The 19,198-nt window shown below is 42.0% G+C and overlaps 1 protein-coding gene and 1 long non-coding RNA gene across 7 annotated transcripts; one reads left to right on the top strand and one right to left on the bottom strand.

The window, feature by feature from the left end:
• Nucleotides 1–1,695: 1,695 nt before the first annotated feature.
• Nucleotides 1,696–14,404, bottom strand: LOC310852498 (uncharacterized protein). Of its 6 annotated transcripts, none has more exons than XM_083756104.1 (6): nucleotides 14,369–14,388; nucleotides 10,407–10,463; nucleotides 8,528–8,713; nucleotides 6,208–6,712; nucleotides 5,194–5,253; nucleotides 1,696–1,857 (listed from the first exon to the last, which is right to left on the bottom strand). In XM_083756104.1, the coding sequence occupies exons 4-6, from the start codon at nucleotides 6,378–6,380 to the stop codon at nucleotides 1,836–1,838; spliced, it is 255 nt and encodes an 84-aa protein (XP_083612230.1). In that variant the 5' UTR covers nucleotides 6,381–6,712; nucleotides 8,528–8,713; nucleotides 10,407–10,463; nucleotides 14,369–14,388; the 3' UTR covers nucleotides 1,696–1,835. The 6 variants fall into 6 exon arrangements, 3 of the variants coding, with proteins under 3 accessions (XP_083612230.1, XP_083612229.1, XP_083612228.1); XR_014568129.1 differs by having other exon boundaries at nucleotides 1,821–1,835; XM_083756102.1 differs by lacking the exon at nucleotides 1,696–1,857 and adding an exon at nucleotides 3,955–4,232.
• A 150-nt stretch (nucleotides 14,405–14,554) lies between these two features.
• On the top strand, nucleotides 14,555–16,998 carry LOC310852604. The gene is made up of 3 exons (XR_014568311.1): nucleotides 14,555–14,642; nucleotides 15,382–15,499; nucleotides 16,621–16,998. It is a non-coding gene; the product is annotated as an uncharacterized lncRNA (long non-coding RNA).
• The last annotated feature ends 2,200 nt before the right edge of the window (nucleotides 16,999–19,198 follow it).

Raw genomic sequence — 19,198 nt, 5'->3', positions numbered from 1 at the left:
TCAACGGTGTCTCCGAAAAAAATTACACATCACTTGGGAAGACAGGCGAACTAATGTCAGTGCACTGGAAGAAACAAAGATCACCAGTGTCAAAGCAATGATTCTTCAATATCAACTTTGTCCTGTTGTTCAGATGCCTGATTATCATCTTCCAAAGCAACTACTCTATTCCGAACTTAAAAGTGGAAAGCATAATGCTGGTAGTCAACAAAAGAGATTTAAATACAAATCTAAAAAATGTAGCATAAGCACAGACAACTGGGAAACACTGGCCTGCAAGCGTTCCAACTGGATAACAGCCTTTGAAGACACTGGAACTCAAGACAAAAGGGAGAAACATGCTAAGAGGAAGGCACATTTGGCAAACCCTCACAGTGATCAACTCCTGCCCAGAAACCTATGTCCCCACTGTGGAAGGATGTGTGGATCCAGAATTGGCCTCCACAGTTACTTACGAACTCACTGTTAAGACCGTGTTCATGGAAGACAATCTTACTTGGCTATGAGTGATTGCCAAAGAAGAAGAAGAAGTGTGTGTGTTGCTGTGTAGGATAGTGGATGGAAATCTGCAGCTCCCGGACTCATCCTGTGTGACTCACAGAAAGAGAAAAAAAGAGAAGGGGTGACAGAAAAATAGAGAAGATGGGGTGGCAGGGAGAGGGAGGGGAGAGAAACGGAACAGCTTGTCTCAGATATACAGTGGTACCTCAGGTTACAGAGGCTTCAGGTTACAGAGGCTTCAGGTTACAGACTCCGCTAACCCAGAAATAGTACCTTGGGTTAAGAACTTTGCTTCAGGATGAGAACATAAATCGTGCAGGGGCAGTGGGAGGCCCCATTAGCTAAAGTGGTGCTTCAGGTTAAGAACAGTTTCAAGTTAAGAACAGACCTCCAGAACGAATTAAGTTCATAACCAGAGGTACCACTGTACAGTCATATCCTTCATGCCCATGGATGGCTCTAATTCCCTAGTGGAAATGATATCAACTCTTCCCCAGGGCTGTCTTACCCATAGGTGCTAGGGGTGTTGGGCACCCGGGCCTGACTCTCAGGGGCACCAGGACGAGAGTCCGGGGCTGAGATTTGGAGTCCAGAGATTGGGAAGAGCCAACAGCTGCTGCCAAGCAGAGCAGAGCCCATCGGAGCACCGCAGCTCTTCTGCTACGGGTGAGTGAGGTGCTGAGGCAGCCAGCCGGCTCTGTCCTTCTGCGCACTTGGGATTGGCGGGCCGTCAAGAGGCCCACCCAGTGCACACTGCTCACATGAGCCTCAGGCTCAACTGTTGTTGTGCTGGGTTGTGCTTTCCCACCCACCCCCAGGTGCCCGGCCCCAGTCTTACTCTGCTGCCACTGCCGCCTCAGACTCCTCTGTTGCTGCCGAGGCGGCCAGCCAGGAAAAAGGTCAACAACTCTGGGCAACCTGGGGAGGCGGGTGCTGGGCGGATCTTTGCACCCCGGCGCCGCATATGCTTAAGACGGTCCTGTTCTTCCCATATTACATATTTATTGCAGGAAGCACAGGTGTTGCACATTGGTAATGTGGAGTATGAATGGCTTCTTAGATCTGACATCTGGTTGACCTGTGTGAGAAACAAGCTTGCTTGACTACATAAGCCTTTGGTCTGATCCAGCAAGCCTCATCTTCTTAGATCAAAGATGAGATCCTGTTTTGAACTCCAAATGTCTATTTTCTCCTTGCTCTTGCTCTTACTCTCTCACCCTCCCTCCCTCCTTACCTGTAACATACCTCAAGATACGTGTGTTTTTTCCTGGTTTCCGCATTCTGGCAATTATGCAGCTTGTCACCGTCACACAGAACTCTTAACTTGGTCCAATCTACATGGATGCATACATAAACCTAAAGATATAGACAGGGATTTCAGGGCAGTTAATACTGTTATTATTTGAAGCAGCCAGCCAGCTCTGGCCATGCCTTCGGATGACTCAGAAAATACAACTAATCCAGAAGGCAGCAGCTAGACTGGTGACAGGGACTGGCTGCCGAAACCATATAGCTCTGGTCCTAAAGGATCTACACTAGCTCCCAGTACGTTTCCGAGCACAATTCAAAGTGTTGGTGCTCATCCTTAAAGCCCTAAATGGCCTCGGCCCTGTATACTGGAAGGAGCATCTCCACCCCAATTGTTCAGCCTGGACTCTGAGATCCAGCTCCAAAGGCCTTCTGGCAGTTCCCTCACTACAAGGAGTGAAGTTACAGGGAACCAGGCAGCAGGACGTCTTGACAGTGGCATCCTCCTTGTACAACACCTTCCCATCAGATGCCAAGGAGATAAAGAACTACACACCTTTTAGAAGACAACTGAAGGCAGCCCTGTATTGGGACGTTTTTAATGTTTGATGTTTTATTATGTTTTTATATGTGTTGGGGTAGAAATAAAATACTTATAGTGGTACTTCTGGTTACATATGCTTCAGGTTACATACGCTTCAGGTTACAGACTCCGCTAACCCAGAAATAGTGCTTCAGGTTAAGAACTTTGCTTCATGATGAGAACAGAAATCGTGCTCTGGCGGCGCAGCAGCAGCAGGAGGCCCCATTAGCTAAAGTGGTGCTTCAGGTTAAGAACAGTTTCAGGTTAAGTTTGGACCTCCGGAACGAATTAAGTACTTAACCCGATATACCACTGTACTACTACTACTACTACTATGTTAGGGAAATTGTTGGCTAATGCCTCAGCAGTGAGGGAAATGTGTCTTCATGGGAGCCAATGGCTCAGAAATAGCATGCAATTTCCAGAAATGTGCAATCCGTCAGAACTTGGGGGAAAGCTTTAAGCTTTAAGCTTTAAGGCAGCTTTAAGCATCTGGATTTCCCCTCTGGGGAAAAGATATGGGGCAGTGCATTTGCCGTGCCCAACCTGTAAATTTGCAATGAAACTCAAATATTAAGCAGCTTAGAATTGCAGTCTTCTAGCCACTTACCGAGAGTAAACCCCATTCAACTCATTGGGCCTAACTTCAGAGTACAGTGGTACCTTGGGTTACAGACACTTAAGGTTATAGACGCTTCAGGTTACAGACTCTGCTAACCCAGAAATAGTACCTCAGGTTAAGAACTTTGCTTCAAGATGAGAACAGAAATCATGCTCTGGCGGCAGCAGGAGGCCCCATTAGCTAAAGTGGTGCTTCAGGTTAAGAACAGTTTCAGGTTAAGAACAGACCTCCAGAATGAATTAAGTTCTTAACTCGAGGTACCACTGTATACTGGTATAGGATTGCACTGAGAGTCTCCATGGATTTCTCCTTCTCAATGGGATGAAGCCCAAGAAGCTGCTGCTCCTGGAACTTGTCTATGCTCTGGGAAGTGGGGCGTGCATAACAATAGTTCTCGGTGTAGTTTAAGAGAGTTCCATTTGAATAAGCTCCTGCGCCATGAAGCTGATTGATTCTGCAATGTAGGATGAGAGATTCTCCCTGAAGCCAGCGTACTCAGGTTCTCTGCTTGCATTACACTGTCGGGTTTGATCAGGAAATAACACTGTGTTGAAAGGCTCAGTTGGCCATGATTGCACTGTATTAATAGCTGCAGAGTAGAAGTCTACCCTGCTTCCTCTTATCACTGCAGAGGAAAAGCAAGGGACATTTGTTTGCCCTTGTGCCATTCAAGGATAAATCCCTCTCCCTGGTTTCTCCTTGTTCACTTGCCAGAGTCCTCTGATGAACCATATTGACCATGGGGAGCTTAGAAGGGTCATTGGGTGATGATGCTGTTCAACCATTTGTTTATTATTATTTTGTCTCTTGCAGTGTAAACAGACTACTTTGCCACTAAGCTACATTGAAATCTATAAGGAGCCAAGTCAAATCTAGTTTGTGCACCCAAATCTTGCTCTTGCCACAGCAATTCTGCAACTCTCAGGCATTCTAAGGTGTGTAAGATTTTTGTTCTTTCTGCATTCACTTATTTTTTGTTATTAAGGACTGCTTTTATTTTGTCATTTGTTCATTGAAATCACATTCATTTTGTTATTCATTTGTTCTTGTTACGTTTCTTTTCTTTTCATTTTGTTCTCCACCACCTTTGGAGACAGAGATGGCAGCCACCATTTTATTTCTCCCCAAAAATATCCAAGGTATTTCCTGCTTCCACGCTGTTCTGGAATTGCTATCCATTTCCTCCACTTTTTGCAGGCTGTTCCTGCAATGTCATCATCAGAGAATTCCAGTCTGGTGTTTTCTGTTATATTCTCCTGTGGATTTCTTTTTAAAGACCTGTAGGAAGTCCAAACACTATCAAGTCTTTTATGGCTGGGATGTTAAATTACTAATTTCTTTCCAATATTTCTTTTATCTTTTCTTCGTGTTATAACAAAATAGTGTTGTTTTTTTAAAACTGAAGACGGGAGACCAAACCTGGCTATATAAGGGGCAATAAAAGAGCAATTCAACATCATTCCAGCCAAGCTGAGCAGGTAAGAAAGCAGCTTTTTCTTAGTATTAGGAAGGAGCTAGGACTTACTTGGATCTGGGTAGGGGGTTGAACTAGATAAGCCTTGTGGACTCTTCCAACAAATCTATGATTTTATGTGTTGCCAGACAGAATAGTACTATTTTAAGTGCCTTTCTGGAACCTCCATTTTAATTCCATTTACAGTTGACTGTGGAAAAGCAGCAGTTCATCAGTGCTGAAGGTCCTGTCATGGCCTAGGGATGTACGAAGGCAGTGATTTTCATTCTGGCTGGTATTTGGCATAATCAGGACTGTTTCCATTCCACTGCATTTCGGTTTCCAAACTCCAATTATTATGTTATTTGTCTCACTGTGTGCTATTTAAAGTACTTGCTCAACTATTTACATAGCTTGCCTAATTTAGATACATTTCAATGTAAAGGAAATGTTAAAACAATGTAAAAAGAGAGAGTCATTAATTGCATATTGTTTGTAGGCAGCAATGCAAGCCAATTGTATTTGCTTGACTGGTTTCATTGCTGGCCACAGAGGACTCTGCAGAGAGCAGCAGAGCCTACGTCCTTTTCCCTTTTCTTTGCAATTCTTCAGCAAAGCCCATTTGTGATGTTTGCCCACCTTGTATTTCATCATTTATCAGAGAACATAAGTCTTCAAAGAAAGCCAGAGGGAACCATTTTGTATCCAGTGATCAATGAAACTTTTTTTTTAAGGGTTCCATTTCCAAGGATATGTTTTGAGAGATTATATATTTGGTGGTAATACCTTGTAGCCTCCGTTGGAGACAGCATCACCTCAGTGACCTTGCTTGCAGACTGATTGGAACTGTGAAAAGGGAAATTAACTAATTAATTATAATTTGACTTTTTCCATTGTTACTTACTTTTGACCTTTTTATCCATCCTGTTTTATTCATATACAAGAGGATATATTTTTGTAATTGAGAATAAAAAATAAGGAGAACAGTTCCTGTTCGTATTTGTCAAAGCAACGCTCAGCTCACATGACCTCTTGTCCCTGGGAAATTTGAAATTAGTAGCACTGCTGGCCTCTCAGGTTCTAGAGAAAAGGCCATCACTCAGGTATTACAGTTTATCTTTGGTTTGTGACTGCTGTTTCCTAATTCTCTATAAATACATATTTCGTCTTGTATTTACTGAATGGGAAGGCAATGCATGAAGCCAGAGCTTCATAGCAACTTTCTCTATGTTCGAATGTTATTTTCCATTTTTGTGGGGGGATAACTTTTTTCCCCCTTTCTTTTCCTTTCTAAAGAGTTATTTTCATTACAAATAAAGATGTGGATTACACAACACTGATCAATGCAGTGACTATAATTAGATAGTTTGAGACTTTCTAATTACATGTTCCAGAGAGGTGACAGAAGTCAAATATTGAACTGCAGCATATTAATTAGACACTTTCTCCTGGAATAAATTCAGAAATAAGAGTGTACAATTATCATAAATTAAAAGATTTTTGTTAGAAAGGTTAATATTGTCTTGTAAACAGGAATGTAATTTGCATTTTTCATTATAACACATTTCATATTGCAAATAAGAGTAAGTGATTTGAAGGTCATGGCCATGATCCACAGAACTTGGTCCTGTGTGCAGAAATTGGCTTGCACACGTGGAGGGGTGGGTGGGTGTGGGTGTGTATAGGCAGCTTGTGCTAAAACAGTGTAAGAACTCAAATTGCATCTGTAAAATCTGTTCCACATTTGCAAGCTATTTCACAACCGAACATACAGATCGTGTATTAACTGTTGATACTTACTGCGGTGTAGTAGTTAAGAGTTTGAGATCTGAGCTGGTCGTTTTCTGATTTTCACTCGCGACTCTAGCAACTGCAGATTTGTATCCTATACATGCAGTATTCACATACACTATCACAGTAAACCTGTAAGGAAGGTCTGTATTTGTTGTGTAGTTTTGATGTCCCTTTTCCATGATGGTCCATGGCTCACAATTGAGCCTGGGACTTTGGAGCTGAGTTATTTTAAAAGGTGGTTCACAATTGCCTCCTTCATCTCTGCTCTCAGGAGAAAGAAGCAGCAGCAAATAAGAAATTATGAGCAAAGATTGTGAGCTCTCTTCCCCAACGCCCCCAGGTGTCCTGGCTGCAAATATTGGTCTTCTTAGTCCTGTGCTGCAGAAGGAAAGCTGAGGCTTAGAGTTAGCTCCTCTTCAACATGATGGCTGGGACTGCAGTATGTGCTTCATCCAACATTGTGTGTCTGGGCAAGTCCTGCCATTGACTTCTGCACATTGAGTTTAGACATCTGAAGAGGAGCCTCTATGCATGAGCATGTAATGCATAAATGGGGCTGACCTAACATCACCTAGTAAGTTTATGGCAGAAAAATTAAGATTTCAACCAGCCAACCCAATCCTAGTTGCTTATCCACTCTCACCAATGACACTGGTGGTAACCATACCATCTTGTGCACACTGAAATATGGACCATATTTAAAGACCTGTGCTTTACAAATCCTAAGACAAGGCCGCTCCACTTCCTTGTGGGACGGTGTTGCGGGCAGGCCACGTTGTCTCCCTGCACACAGCCAGGGCGTGGCTAAGCCCCTGAGTCATGAGAGGAGTCCTGGCCATGTCATGGCCCCCAGCAACCAATCTGGGGGCATGGCTTAGTGTATTTAAACAGACATACAGCCAGGGGATCTCCCTTCCTGTCCCTGCTTCCGCAGATCTCCCGCCCTCCCGCCCTTTTTTCATACGTTCAACATCCTGGCCTTGCTATGGACCTCAGCTGGTCACCCGTTGAGGGGGCCTGATAGGAATTTTCCCACTTGGCAAATTGGCACCAGCCATTTGGTTTTTGCCTACCTCGTAGCAATCGTCACAACTTTTATAAAGTTTGGTTGTTAGGCATTAGTAAAACCTGGTTCTTGGGAGGGGAGGTTGCGGCCATCACCTGCCCTTCCTCATTAAGGGTATTCCGTTGAAGGGATCTGGGGGTGTGGATCTTGTCCGAAGTCCTGGTAGGGGCTAGGGCCATGCCACAACCCCACTGGGGACCCTGGGGTAGCTCTTAGTTGATGTAAATCAACAGGGCTCCCCTACTGGCGGTTGACCCTTACTGGACTACCTTCATGGTGGGCAGGAGTCAGATATAGGCGATTCAATTCCAGTGCCTAAGCCAAAATCACTCACATTCTGTAACCAATAATGTTGTGGCCTTTATTTACCCATTAACCTAAAATACTGTGTCCATGTGTTCTTATTCAACAAATGGAGAGGGTTCAGGGCCTTGACACACAATTGATGTGCAAAACATGGGACGTGAGCTTTGAATAATTGCCCCGACACCCTGAAATAAGATGTTTATGGTTTAAACCAGGGGTTGGGAACCTCAGGTCTGGATGGCCAAATGCTGGCCTCCACACTTTTTCATTTGGCCCTCAGGAATCTCCCCTTGCCAGGCCACATCCTTTCTCCCCAGGCCGTGCCTCTAACTGGCTGTGGTCCTCATCTTACACAAGGCTGGGGTTGTGTTCCTGAACTTTGATGCTGCCTCTTTCTTGCCCTGATAGAAATTTGAAGGGCTCTGAGTGTGGTGAAGAAGAAGAAGAAGAAGAAGAGGAGGAGGAGGAGGAGGAGGAGGAGGAGGAGGAGGAGGAGGAGGAGTTTGGATTTGATATCTCACTTTATCACTACCCGAAGGAGCTTCAAAGCAGCTAACATTCTCCTTTCCCTGCCTCCCCCACAACAAACACTCTGTGAGGTGGGTGGAGCTGAGAGACTTCAAAGAAGTGTGGCTAGCCCAAGGTCACCCAGCAGCTGCATGTGGAGGAGCGGAGAAATGAACCCAGTTCACCAGATTACGAGTCTACCACTCTTAACTACTACACCACACTGGCTCTCACACTGTAGAGACACCTTACTTCTGTGCAACTGGAATGCCACCAAATCCACAAAGGTAAGGGTTGTGCATGTTGCTCCACCCAATTGTCCAGTTGATGGGCAGTTGGGGATGTAGTTTGGGGAAAATGACATGGGAGGTGGGCAAAGTGGAACCCCTGGCAGACCAGAGTTTCCCCACCCCTAATCCAGCTAAGCAATTTGACACACTGACTCACCACACTGGACTGGTAGATTCCTTTAATTTGCCACCAGTGCAATAAAGCAAGACCTAGCCATGGTTTGTTTTTAACTCAGACTCTTCTTGTTGTTTGCCAAGATTCTCAATGACCAAGTGTGCGACGTCTGATGATAAGCAACTCAGCTCGTTTGTCTAGTTATCTCAATTAAAAGTTAATTTGCTTCTGTAGAACAACAAAACATATGTTTTATGTTGCATTTTGTCCTTCATGTACAACAAGCATTTTGGTTTATTGGTCCAGCCTCTTTTGTCCTGACCTCTCTTGATGGCTTCTGAAGTGCAAATTTAGTTTTTAATTTATAACGTCTGCTCTTGCATTCATACCCTGACAGTTTGATTTGTGATGTGCTACAACCTGTGTACACCTTTTGCTAATGTCCAAATTTGCCTAGCAGTCTTGGCTATGTTTTTCCATAGCAAAGGACCTCAGAGATGATCCAGCTTGTGTTAAGTAATTTTAAGACATGTTCAATTTAAGAACATGGGTTTTTTCCAACTATTTAAACTGATGGTGTTTAAAAGTGCTTACCTTTGTCTCTCTTTCATTTCATTTTTTACATTTCTCTTTTAATTTGTATGCTGCCTTTGTCTATTACTATACACAAAGTGACTTACAGCAGCAAACTATACACAAAGCATGCCTTATAATAATCTGATCCAATACAGAAAGTCCTATTAAAATATAACTTTATAATGAGACACTATTATCAAATAAAATATTCAATAATCTATTAGAAAAGAATAGTACACAACTAAATTAACTCTTGAAACATTGGCAAAAAAACAATTAAACAGAAATTCACTCTTAACAATTACAATAAATAATTTCTAAACTATGATCAATAAAAATAACTGCAAGTCACAATGCATAAAAGACCACAGTGCATACAAAACTATGTAAACAGATCAAATTGAGAAACAAAGAAACACAACTTATTAAATTATTTTTCAAAAAAATATTTATTTATTTATTTATTTTAAAGCTCTGGATTGTGTCATTTGATTGCAATTATGCATTTGATGTTCTCTTACTGGCTGTACTATCAGCCTTAATGTGAATTGCACATTAAAGGATCATTTATTAGTCTGATACATATGTTCAAGCAATCTGTCACACATAACCATGTGCACATAGCCAGAATCAGTGGCTGGGGAAGATACACATCTCTATCTATATTGTACACTTCCTTTTGGAAAATGCCATAGTTCAGTAGCAGTAAGGTAAAGGTAAAGGATCCCTGGACAGTTAAGTCCAGTCAAAGGCTATGGGGTTGCAGCACTCATCTTGCTTTCAGGCTGGGGGAGCCGGTGTTTGTCCACAGACAGTTTTCCGGGTCATGTGGCCAGCATGACTAAGCTGCTTCTGGTGAACCAGAGCAGCGCATGGAAACACTGTTTACCTTCCCACCAGAGCGGTACCTATTTATCTATTTGCGCTGGTTTGCTTTTGAACTGCTAGGTTGGCAGGAGCTGGGACACAGCTCACCCCATCGCAGGGATTCAAACCACCAACCTTCAAATCAGCAAGCCTAAGAGGCTCAGGGGTTTAGACCACAGCGCCACCCGCATCCCCCTTTTCAGCAGCAGTACATCTGCTCTGCATGCAAAAAGGTTTTGGGTTAAATCCCCATAATCACCAGGTAAGGACTGGGAGAAACTCCTGCACTGGACTTCATCGCAATTGTATAAAAATGGTCTATGTATGACAACACGCTGTTGGAGATTTAATAAGGAAAATTATTCTTTGAGACATTATGTTTTTGCTATGTTTTGGGGGGAAGGGTAATACTAGAATGTATAAATACTATTGTGGGGAAAGAATTAAACATTTCATAACATCATCTTAAATTATATACCTAATATGTGGGACATAACAATCGGTCAATGTAAATGGCTTCTCCGCACCCTTCCATCTGCAAAAAGATCAATATTAATACATTGGAAGGTTAAAAATATGGCCCCCTTTGATCAATGGATAGATCTATACTTGAGGGAAATAATAAGCTCATCTGCTTACATATATACTACATAGTTTTGTACCCTTAATCACATTTTATTGTCATTTAGATGTTGTTTTCCTCTGCTTTCTTTTGTTTCTATGTATTTTTTCTTTCCTTCTTTCCCTTTCCTTTTCTCTTCACATCAATTCGCTGTGAAACTTTTCTTTTTATAATATTTTTTATTAGTTTTATGAAATACAGAAAAAAGAATAAAGAGCATATTATAAAAGTAGAGAAAGAAAGTTACAAATTTTCTTATTCTTTTTTCCAAATCTACTGGACTTCCCCACGTCCTCCCAACCCTGCATTCTCTGTGATACATAACATCTGCAATTTGTTAACTTGTTTCAATACTTATTGTATCTTCCATTTTATCATGTTACCCAATTTCAAATATATTATGACCCAAATCATGTACGTTTTCATTTTAACACAATAAAGTTGTTTCATTATTCTATTTCTGACTTCTTGTACCTTAATTTCCATTTCTTTAATTTAACATTACTGAAGCTAGAATTTCCTAAAAGGTGCGTTTTTTAACATTCATACAACTTATAATGTTTTTCCAAATAGTCTTTAAATTTTTTCCAGTCCTCCTCGATTGTTTCTTCTCCCAAGTCTCGGATTCTGCCAGTCATTTCGGCCAGTTCCATGTAGTCCATCAACTGCGTGTGCCATTCCTCCAGTGTGGGTAAATCTTGTGTCTTCCAATGTTTTGCAATCAGGATCCTTGCTGCTGTAGTAGCGTACATAAAAAAGGTTCTGTCCTTCTTAAGCACTCTCTGGTCCACCATGCCCAGGAGGAAGGCCTCTGGTTTCTTAGGTAAGGTAAATCTAAGTACCTTTTTTAGTTCATTATGAATCATTTCCCAAAAGGCCTTCACTTTCGGGCAGGTCCACCAGAGGTGAAAGAATGTCCCTTCCGCCTCTTTACATTTCCAGCATTTATTATCAGACAGGTGATATATCTTAGCAAGCTTGACTGGGGTCATGTACCACCGGTATATCATTTTCATAATGTTTTCCTTCAAGGCACTACATGCCGTAAATTTCATTCCGGTGTTCCATAACCTTTCCCAGTCTTCAAACATAATGTTATGCCCCAAATCCTGCGCCCACTTTATCATGGTGGATTTGACTGTCTCATCCTGAGTATTCCATTTAAGCAGCAGGTTATACATTCTCGAAAGTAGTTTACTTTTTGGTTCTAACAGTTCTGTCTCTAGTTTCGATTTTTCCACCTGGAATCCAACCTTCTTGTCTACTTTAAAGACCTCTTGAATTTGTGCATAATGCAACCAATCTCGCACCTTGTTTTTTAGTTTTTCCAAGCTCTGCAACCTCCAATTGTCTCCAATCTTTCCAATAATTTCCTCATATTTAGGCCAATTGGCTTCCATATTAGGTCTCTTACGTGCCTTGGCCTCCACCGGTGAGAGCCACCTCGGAGTCTTACTCTCCAATAAGTCTTTATATTTTGTCCAGACCATTAAAATTGCTCTCCTGACAATGTGGTTTTTAAACAGTTTGTGCACTTTAACCTTGTCATACCACAAATATGCATGCCACCCAAAAGCGTTGTCAAACCCTTCCAGATCTAGGACATCAGTGTTTTCCAGTAAGATCCAATCTTTCAACCAGCAGAAGGCTGCGAATTCGCTGTGAAACTTTTAACAAGATATGTTTATTATTATTTATTTATTTATTTGATTTATATACAGCCCTTCACTATAAGATCTCTGGGCAGTTCACAGAACAAAATACAGGATTAGAAACAAGTACGGTAAGTAATTAAAACAGAACAGCAAAACAACCCACCCACCCCTTCCCACAGACACATTTTTAAATGCTGCCGAATATTAATCGGCCAAAACATAAATAAATAAAATCCCCATGATATTCAGGTAGGATTGGGAGAAACACTTGTATACAACTTTAAACAGTCACTGCCAGTCAGTACTGAACTGGATGGACCAATGCCCTGAACCAGTGTATGGCAGCTTCTTATGTTGCCAAGTTTAATGTGGCCTCCATTGAATGCCTCTTTGCGAATGCTCATTGCTGTGCATTCCTGTGGATGCAGTTTCTGATGGAGAAAGCAGGGGACACAGGTATGCACAAGCTGCTTCCATGTGCAAATAAGGTGCATGTCTTGAATTTGTATTTGCATATAATGTGTCTGCAGCAGCGGTTCTCAACCTGTGGGTTCCCAGATGTTGTTGGACTACAACTCCCATCATCCCTGAGCTCTCTGGCCTTGCTAGCTAGGGGTGATGGGAGTTGTAGTTCAACAACATTTGGGGACCCACAGGTTAAGAAAGGCTGGTCTACAGGAACATTTGCACTTTTGTGCCATATAAAAGGATGAACGGACACACCCTTTCGATCATTAGAAAAACAGAGGTGTTGTTCCAGGAATGAGATGAAGTGAATTGTACCATATTCTTTTCTTTCAACTTGCACTAAACCACCTTGTATCTTTTGTAAGCTACTTTGAAATAATAATAATAATTTATTTATACCCTGCCCATCTGGCTGGGTCTCCCCAGCGACTCTGGGCAGCTCCCAACTGAATTACAGCCACTGGGAGGTGTAATGCAGGATATAAGTATTCTAAACAAATCACTTCGTACACCACTAACTTTCTTGACAAAGCAATATAATAGATATTTACAATGTATGGATATCGCTAGATTTTGGGTCAGAGACACCTTGAGTTTAAAAAAGAATTACAAAAAAGGTAGAAAATAGAGGGATAGGCAAGTGGAGGGAACATTCAGCCTTAGGATGTGTATATAAGACAATGGTTTCTTGCTTCGAATCTATGACTCAAAATTTGCTCTTCAGACAGCGTGACATTGCCGTGAAATCAAATGCCTTCTGAATGAAATTTGTTTTGCAGGGAGGCTCAGACCAGAGAGAGAGAGAGAGAGAGAGAGAGAGAGAGAGAGAGAGAGAGAGAGAATGTGTCTGGGTGTAAAGACTCACTTTGTTTTGTGGACTTTGCCTGGTGTGTTTAGTGTTGGACTTTGTCCTGAAGCTTTTTTATATAGCAAATGTTGGCCTCCATTTTTGTTGGCGCTGATTCTATTTTAGTGATTTTGAGTGGCCTCCCTGTTTTACTATTATTTTATTTTTATGTGTGTTCTTTATTGTGTTTCTGTGTCTTATTGTTAACCACCTTGGAAGAGTTTACTTTCAAAGGCAGCAAATAAATATTTTGGAATAAATAAGCGTGTCACAAAGCACCATGTTTCCAACTAGATTCACAGCACTTGGGAGCCAAGCTGCCACTGTCAGAGGCGGAATGCCCCTGAATGGCAGCTATTGGGAATCACAACTGGGTGGAGTGCTGTTGAGTTCAGGTCCTGCTTCCAGGCTTCCCACAGTTGTCCACTGGGAAAACAGGATGTTTGTTGCCTAGATGGGTCATTGGTCTGATCCAGCTGGCTCTTCCTATGTCTTTACAGCTGTGAGTATTTTTAATGGCTGCAATGTTTCACTTTTCAACTTCTCTTTTGGCTGAAACATGCTACTTTCCCCCCGACATACTGATATGCCTTTATATTTACATGAAGTTGAACTGAATTATATCTTTTCTGGCTTTGTCCAAATAACTGATTAACAGTTAAACTTTCAATGGGATCTTTTCCCAGATAAGTGGCTATAAAATTGCAGCTTAAATTATTAGTATTATCAAGTCTGAAATAATACTATATAAAAGGCAGTGTAAAGGCACCTGCAATATCTGGACAAAAATGTCTTCTTAACCCCACTAAAATCCTAACACATGTATATGTAAAACCAGAAACAATTACCTTATGCTATCCAGATACTTCAAGTGCTCAGTGAGGAATGAGCATATTTCGCCAACAAGTGTGGTTATATTAGCTGCCTGGCAGCATTGTTGGTCAAGTTTCATTGTGACCTCACAGAGAAGGAAGGCAGAGGGAAAAGCTGATTCGCTGGATTCATTGTAGTTCAGAGAGACTTTACAGAAGCAATTGAAATTGGCTCAGACTGTGATGAAGGCAAATCTTCCCTTGCTGGCAGCTGATTTACTCTCCCAGTTATCATTTAGGGGATTGCGGTGTAAGACAAAGAAGTGTGCACATGAAAAACATTTTCATAATGGATTCTCCCAAATCTCCCCAAGAACTGAAACAGAGACAATATAAGACCTGTGATTTATCAGTGCCAGGTCACAGAGAAAATGTGCCAAATTTTTTGGCATATGCAACTTCAGTGAAATATGGATTAAAGCTGAGGTCACAGGACTAAGAGGACTAGAGGGGATCATTCCATTAATAATACTGTGAATTTGGGCACACCTACAGCATATTCAATTAAGGTCATTTCTGAATTCTAGGCAGCCCTTGGCAAAACATTTGTTCATCCAAACTGAACACTTCTCCGCAAAAGAAGAGCTGTGTGCATTCAGAAAATGAACCAGGGTTTTGACTGACTAATTGCTTGTACACCAGGTCAGCTTGATTATAAGTTGTAGACATAATGAAGCATGTTTTGGACACAATGATGTTTTAAATGGCAGCCGTTAAAGGTTTCAGGGCAAGAACTTTTTAAGAACAAATTAATCACCAGTACTCCGGATTTAGCTTAGTTTAAATGCCTTTTAAAAGGTATCTGTGACTGATTCGCAGCCTGTTTCAAAGCAGACAAGTTTTGACTCTTACTTTCTGACATACTGGACTTGATTAGTAATGGGAATTGAAATGCGAGGGGAAATACAAGCTTCTCCTTCCTGCTACCCTGTCAGCCAGGCACAGTATAGATCTCACCTGAAGCAAATCTTGTTTTCTCCATGCTCTAGTCTCCAGAAATGTTATAATCACGATTCAAGGTTGCCCAGAGACTTCTCAGTGTCTGAGGCATGAAAGCAAAATGGAGTACCGTTCTTCCACTTGCAAACATGAGACATAATCTACCAGGTAATTTGAATATATAAACCTTGTTCAAATGAGCTGCACAGCTCCTTGTTTACTTCAACGAGGTTCATGCTGGAGAATTTCCCAGTAGTTTACTAAGCAGGGTTTACTCGGAAATACATTCCATTTGGTTCAATGCGACTGGCTCCCAGTAAACTTGCTCAGCATGGCTGCCTAAATCTTGCCTGTCTGCCTCCCATTCCATCATCCTTAATGGCTCTCATAATCTGTCTCCTGGGACAGCTGTCTTGCTATATACCACATTGTAGCAGTGCTTCTGAATACAATAACAGATTCAATTTTGAAATCGAGGCAGAATGTGGAAAACTAGTTTCATATTTTTGTTCTGTTATTAATATAAACTCAATATAAATAAAAAAGGGACGCAGGTGGCGCTGTGGGTTAAAGCCTCAGCGCCTAGGACTTAGCGATCGAAAGGTCGGCGGTTCGAATCCCTGCGGCGGGGTGCGCTCCCGCTGCTCGGTCCCAGCGCCTGCCAACCTAGCAGTTCGAAAGCACCCTCGGGTGCAAGTAGATAAATAGGGACCGCTTACCAGCGGGAAGGTAAACGGCGTTTCCGTGTGCAGCTCTGGCTCACCAGAGCAGCGATGTCACGCTGGCCACGTGACCCGGAAGTGTCTCCGGACAGCGCTGGCCCCTGGCCTCTTGAGTGAGATGGGCGCACAACCCCAGAGTCTGTCAAGACTGGCCCGTACGGGCAGGGGTACCTTTACCTTTACCTTTACAATATAAATAAGGCTCTTTATAGATCTCCATGGCCCATAAATCCCAAAGCAGTGTTTAAAACAGGATAGATAGATAGATAGATAGATAGATAGATAGATAGATAGATAGATAGATAGATGATAGATGATATAGATAGATAGATAGATAGATAGATAGATAGATAGATAGATAGATATAGACAGACAGACAGACAGACAGATAGATGCTAGATGCTAGATGCTAGATAGATGCTAGATAGATAGATGATAGATAGATAGATAGATAGATAGATAGATAGATAGATAGATAGATATAGATAGATAGATAGATATAGATAGATGATAGATAGATGATAGATAGATAGATAGAATTACTATGATTTGTTAGCTACATTGCAGATTTTGCAGCTGGCACTTGTGAAGAAAGACCCTTGACACACGAACATCGTATTTCCTTGTCTGCTTGCATAACCCTGTTTTCAACATGATCAGTCTATTGACCAGTCCAAAGTTGCATCAAGAATTGGAGAGAGAGAAAGAATCAAGTGCTTGGCTTCTGAATGACCTTTAGATCACTCTGTGTAAGGAACCACTGTATGGTTTTCAAATTAAAAATCTTATCTGGGCAGGTAGGGACCGGGATGCCTTGTCCTTGGATGATCTCTCAAGTGAAGAGTCTCATCTGACAAGAGCCTGTCTACTTGACTTCACATCTGAAGAGCTTGACAATGGTGCATTAATGTCATAAGCTGGGGAAAGCACAAGCATTCTATGAAAGTGTGCTGGCACTTTTAATAGAAAGGGCCTGTCAAAGTTTCCACTCTAAAAATACTATTGTCAGAGCTTCTGCCTTCAACCATAGAAGTTCATTCAGGGCTGTAATGGGCAAAAGCTTTCAATTCCGGAGAGACTCCCCCCCCCCCATCCTGTAAAGCATTTGTGGGGGGCATGGGGTTAATAGGAAAAGTGTCTGCTTTTGAAACAGTTTTTAATAATAATAATAATAATAATAATAATAATAATAATAATAAATCAGTTTTAGTTTAGTTTAGTTTTTTGCCCAAAAAGTAATATGAATAATATTGATTAAAAATAAATAAATCTCAGCGATTCCATTTCACTTTATGTGTACTTATGTATCACGAGCATTAATTCCTAGAGGGCTACAGAATATTTCTGTCTTTCAAGCAAGATTTCCAGTAAAGTTTTTTTTTAAGGTGATATTGTTGTTTTATTCATTTGAAAGCTGACCAACTGAACCGCCTTTTTAAAAATAAATAAATGACCACATTGACTTGCTGCATGTCTAAGTCCAGATTCAACGCTTGTGGCATAGCTGTCAACGTTTTCCCCTTTTTAAGGGAAATTCCCTTATTCCAAATAGGATTCCTTGCAAGAAAAGGGAAAAGTTGAAAGCTATGGCTTGTGGGCTTCCCATTGGTAACAAACTGGCTGGTTGCAGTGGGGAAACAGGATGGTGACTAGAAAGACATTTGGTCTAATTAAAGGGGGTCTTATGTTCTTATGACTTAAATTACCAACAATATTTCCTCCATTTCTTGAACAGTAGCACTCCACACTGCAACAGTTTGTTATGGGTTCCCTTTGCATATGCTAAAGGAATCTAAGTACTGTTTATTTTATTGCCAAAACACCACCCTCCATACATGAGAGGGGTGTATCAGTTTGCTAGGGAACTCTGGAGTTTCCAGAAGTACAGAAGTTCTAGAAGTTTGGCCATGATATCACTCTGGACCACTGCTCTGGTCATTCTTTCAAACCCTTCATTAGAGACATTTCTAGAAGGTTAAGCTGGAGGACTTTTGTCCTTTGGTTTGTGGGGTTCCTCAAGATTCTCTTCTGTCCCCTATGATTGTTTTACATCTACATAAACTGCTGGGAGAAGTCAATATTCTTGGGGTACCAAACTCAGCTCTATCTTTCTCTTTCTAACAATCACAGAAGGCTGTAGATGTTCTAAACCAGGCCTTGATATCAGTAATAGGCTAGATGAATGATAACAAACTGAAGCAAGGCTAGTTCTTCTGGTCAGTAGGAAGGGTTTCAGTTTGGATGTTCAACCTGTGTTGGAAGTGGGTACATTTCCTCTCAAAACATAGCTTCGGGTCTATCTTGGACCCATCCTTAAACCTGGAGCTTTAGGCCTCAGCTGAAGTTAGAAGCACCTTTGCACAATTAAGGATGGCATACCAATTGTTTCCCTTTCTGGAACCTTTTGATCTTTTATGGTGAGTTAGGACTCATGTTACCCCTCCCCTTTTGTGTCAAGTATATTGGCTGCCTATTCATTTCCAAGTGAAATTTAAAGTGCTGGGCTTGACCAAAAAATCCCTAAATGACTTGGGACCAGATTAGCTGAAGAACTATTTCCTTCTGTCAGGGAACTGCCATCGGAGCCAGGAGTGGAGGGAAGGCTCTCCAGCGATGCCGGAGAAGGGCCCAGCAGGGAGAGAGGGAACTCATCCACTGAGGAAGGAAATCAGCATGACACCAGGAAGAAAGGGGAGCAGGGGAGGGCTTCGGAGAGATGTCTCCAGGACTCTTCCACAGAAACTAGCAGGGAGAGCACAGGTCCTCAGCTGCCCACGCCCACCCTGCGCAGAAGACTTCCGCACAGGGAGGCTAGGCGGAGACTTGGCGTCAAAGAACTTTTATGCTGGAAGAAGTTCAGGAAACGCCCACTGACGGATTCTGCCAGTGACTGACACAGCTGCGGAGTAAGGGCTGTGCAGCCAGGGAAAGGTTTAACCAGGCAACTTTGCCAATAGTAGAGGCAACTTACGCACGAGCAACCCCAATTCCCATTACACCTTCCTTTCATGATAACCCTGTCTGAAAATCAAGATATTCCACAAAGGCCCTCCTTGTAGTAACTTCAGCTACACATAAGCTCTGGAACCCCTCCTGCCTGGAGATTTGTATGGCTCTTTCGCTGCCCATATTCAGAAGGGCAGTT

This window comes from Podarcis gaigeae (genome assembly GCF_964106915.1).
Source record: "Podarcis gaigeae genome assembly, chromosome: 9".
NCBI classification, from domain to species: domain Eukaryota; kingdom Metazoa; phylum Chordata; class Lepidosauria; order Squamata; family Lacertidae; genus Podarcis; species Podarcis gaigeae.
The sequence above is the reverse complement of the archived record's forward strand: the minus strand, read 5'-3'. Positions and strand labels throughout refer to the sequence as shown.